We start from the raw sequence: 3,948 nt of genomic DNA, 5'->3' as shown, positions 1-3,948 counted from the left end.
CCTCCCACCCAGGGACCACCTTCCTCAGGCTTCTCCTACCCCAGATTTGGGGGGCAGAGTTGGCCAGTGGCAGAAGAATGCTCCCCTTCCCTCCTTCCCTCCCTGTATCTCAGCTTCCCCAGTCCCCTCCCACCCTCCCTCCCTCACCGCCGCTGCTGCTCCTGAAAGAAATACATACATACACACTATTTAAAAACGCATTTTTAAAAGCCACGTTCCGAACTGACAATCGCTGATCTCGGCTCGCGCAGAGACTGCGGGAGCGTCGGGGCCGACAGAGACGGATTACGTCAAGAAATAGTTCCTCCACCTACCTCGGTCTGCCTCCCCGCCTCTGCGGGGCTCCCGCGCCCAGCTCGGCCCTGGGGGTCCGAGAACCCTGGCTTCGGGGACTGGCATTTTCACCCCATTAAAAAATCCTCATGGTTGGGGGGAGGCCATCTGCTTATGGGTGGACATGGGCACAGGGGCTTCTCAGATGAGCTAGGAGCCGTCCTGAGGGGGTGACCGGTGCCTTGGGTCCAGAGTTCCGGACCCCCAGGAAATCGCAGGTCGCGGGGAGCAACAGAGAGAAGGGGGTGGGAGAGGGGGAAAAAAAGCAAGGAAAAAAAAGCCCCTGCGCATTGATCCGCGCCGTATTTTTGGGTAAATACGATCACGTGGGGGCCGGGGAGCCAATGAGCTGCGGGGAAAAGGCTGGAAAAATAATTACCTGCCTTGATTGTTCTGTGAGCAGATAAAAAGTACATATACAGTTCATACAATAATCTTATGTATGTAAAACCCCGTTACGATGTCGGCGACGGGGCCCATCAGTAACTATTACGTGGACTCGCTCATCTCTCACGACAATGAAGACCTCCTAGCGTCCAGGTTTCCGGCCACGGGGGCTCACCCCGCCGCCGCCAGACCCAGCGGTTTGGTGCCGGACTGTAGCGATTTTCCGTCCTGTAGCTTCGCGCCCAAGCCGGCAGTGTTCAGCACGTCGTGGGCGCCCGTGCCCTCGCAGTCGTCCGTGGTATATCACCCGTACGGCCCCCAGCCCCACCTCGGCGCCGACACGCGCTACATGCGGACTTGGCTCGAGCCGCTGTCCGGCGCCGTCTCCTTCCCCAGCTTCCCGGCCGGGGGCCGTCACTACGCCCTCAAGCCGGACGCCTACCCCGGGCGCCGCGCGGACTGCGGCCCAGGCGACGGCCGCAGCTATCCGGACTACATGTACGGCTCGCCCGGGGAGCTGCGCGACCGCGCCCCGCAGACACTGCCCTCGCCCGAGGCGGACGCGCTCGCCGGCAGCAAGCACAAAGAGGAGAAGGCCGACCTGGACCCCAGTAAGTTGGGAGCAATTTTCCTTTACAACCGGCGCGGGAGGGGAGGGGAGGACGGGCGGGGGCAGCCGGATTACAGCTCTCCCGAACCGTGCAGGGAGCGCGGGAGAGGGGTGAGGGGGCGAGGACTCAATAAAAGCGAATTACCTTGGGGAGCTTTCAGGGGCAGGAGGTCTGAGAATGGGGCCCAGGGAGACAGGTTGGGAGAGGGCTGAGGGGAGCTCCTCTCTCAGGAGCTGGCTTTGATGAGAGACCCCTGCCCCCTCCTCCCAGCCCAGGCTTTTTGGCTCAGTCACCACTTTCGAAGAAAGGCGGACAAGGCCAGGGGATGGGGCTGGGGGTGAGGTTCAGTTTATGATTTGAGATGGGATAGGGAAGAGGTGAGGAGGACACTGGGGGCACCCAGAGGAGATACCCCCAGCGAGAAGAATGACCCCTGCTTCCCAGTCAGCGTGGAGGTCCTCACCCCACTAGAGATTCATAACAGAAGGTCCATGGACTTCTCCCCCAGGAGCACTGGGTGAGGGGTCTGAGGTATTTCGAAGCCTGGGAACTTGGAGAGATCAGGACTTTCAAAGAGAAGTGGGGACAAAAGTGGGGTCTGAGTCTCCTTAAACTTGAGAACCCTCTTCTGAGGGTCTTGGAGGGGAAGGGTTGAGAATGGGGATCAGGGATGAGGAGTGGGCATCTCCCCAGATTAGAGAATTCTACACACACACACACACACACACACACACACACACACACTCCAATCAGGGAGACAGGCGCCTTCTGAGGATTGCACAGGAGGGCTGGGCGGGGGTGGGGGGGTCAGGTGGAAGCTGCAGGGCCAGAAAAAGGGGAAAGAAGGAGAAACAGCAGGGGAGGGGGTGCAGACCCCTGGGTGTGAGGAAGTGTCTGGGGGAGTCCCAGGAGGGGGCTGCAGGAAATCTCCTCCAGCCCCATAAGGGGCCAGGGCCTAATTATACCCCTCTGAAGGCTTCCCTCCCTGCCCTCAGCTACTCCCATAAACCTGAAATTGGAGGCTTGGCTCCTGCAGAGCCTGTCCTGGGGCTGGCAGGAGGGGGGCACTGGAGGCCAAACAAGAAAACTAAGATATAGGAGAGCCTGTCCCCAAGGCCAGCAGCTCTCTGGGGAGAGGAGAAAGACTTTTCCTGTCTCAGCATCACCCTGAGAATTCGCCTCAGCAGGGTTGAACTCCAAGCGGGAGGAGGGTGCTGCAGAGGGTGGTGAGGGGTCTAGTGATTCTCAGGGTCAGGAAGCAGAACTGCTAAAATTTCAGGACTTGGTTGTGGGCTGGGAGGATGGGAGGGGGCAGAGGAGGAGGGAGGTGGGGAGGAGAGAGACCTTGCTATAAAAATAAAAAACAAGAGAGAGAAGCGTTTATGGGCCTATGAAACGGTTGGGAATTTGGACTTTTTATGAGGATATTCTCAAATTACTACTCTTGAAGCTGAGGACCAGACTGGAGGGGCTTTGATAGCTTTGGATTTCCTACAGTTTTAGCTGCTGGAAACTGAAAAGGGGGAAGCTGGGGAGGGGACAGAATGCAAAACGAGGAAGGAGGAAAATTCCTAAGGCAAAATGTGTCCAAATTCAGGTTCAGTTATTGCATTTGGGGAGCTAAGTCTGGGGGTAGAGTAGCAGAAGTCCTGGGCTGGAAAGGGGCTCCACTGACCCCTGCTTGTGTTTGGCCCTCCAGGCAACCCCGTGGCCAACTGGATTCACGCCCGCTCCACGAGGAAGAAGCGCTGCCCCTACACCAAGTACCAGACGCTGGAACTGGAGAAGGAGTTTCTCTTCAATATGTATTTAACCAGGGACCGACGGTATGAGGTGGCCCGGGTTCTCAATCTCACCGAGCGGCAGGTCAAAATCTGGTTTCAGAACCGAAGGATGAAGATGAAAAAGATGAATAAAGAGAAAACCGACAAGGAGCAGTCCTAAACCCTGCCCAGCCTGCTGCCTCAGCACAGCCAAGGGAAAAACAAAAACCCCACAAAATACCCCAACACAGGCGGGGGAGAGACGAAAAAGAAAAGGAAAGAGCAAGATAGAGAAAAGCCAATCAGCTTAAAAAGGAAACAAAGGAAGGGGAAAAGAAAACTCTTGCGATTTGGGAGGGTTCAGTGTTGAGATATTGGTGTTTTAGAGTTAGTTCTACCCAGCGAGGAGGAGGCGGGGAGAGAAACTGCGTTCTCTTTCCCCAGCGCAACCGAAATAAATGACACACACAAATGTGATTTTTTTCCTCCTTTCTTCAGAGAAGCCAGTACTTGAATCGCTATATTTCTATTTTTTTTTTCCCTGTATCGTATTTGGTCCAGGCCATCCCTCCCCGGGCCTGGGGCGCTCTGCGTGCAGATTTTGTACAAAAAAAAAAAAAAAAAGACACACACACATACATGATAATGATTCCCAGCCCAGGAGCTGAGGGGCGAGGGCTGGGAACCTTGCCGTGGGCTGGGTCGGGCCGGTGCAGGCCGGCGCCTTGGGCTGTACATAGTGTTCCCTCTCATCCCCAGCGTTCGTCCCCAGCGTCCGTCCTGTAACGTGCTTCTGTTTGTTATGGTAGAACAGCCCTGTGTTAATATATCGAAGTCACTTAAAAAACCAGAAA

The 3,948-nt window shown here is 56.3% G+C and overlaps 1 protein-coding gene across 1 annotated transcript; it reads left to right on the top strand.

Moving 5' to 3' along the window:
* The first annotated feature begins 765 nt into the window (after positions 1-765).
* Positions 766-3,948, top strand: HOXC9 (homeobox C9). Its single transcript, XM_032173526.2, has 2 exons — positions 766-1,331; positions 3,031-3,948. Exons 1-2 carry the CDS (start codon positions 794-796, stop codon positions 3,273-3,275), a joined length of 783 nt encoding a protein of 260 aa, XP_032029417.1. The 5' UTR covers positions 766-793; the 3' UTR covers positions 3,276-3,948.

Source organism: Hylobates moloch, unplaced genomic scaffold (assembly GCF_009828535.3).
Source record: "Hylobates moloch isolate HMO894 unplaced genomic scaffold, HMol_V3 SCAFFOLD_13, whole genome shotgun sequence".
Classification (NCBI taxonomy): Eukaryota; Metazoa; Chordata; class Mammalia; order Primates; family Hylobatidae; genus Hylobates; species Hylobates moloch.
This window is presented reverse-complemented; position numbering and strand designations above follow the sequence as displayed.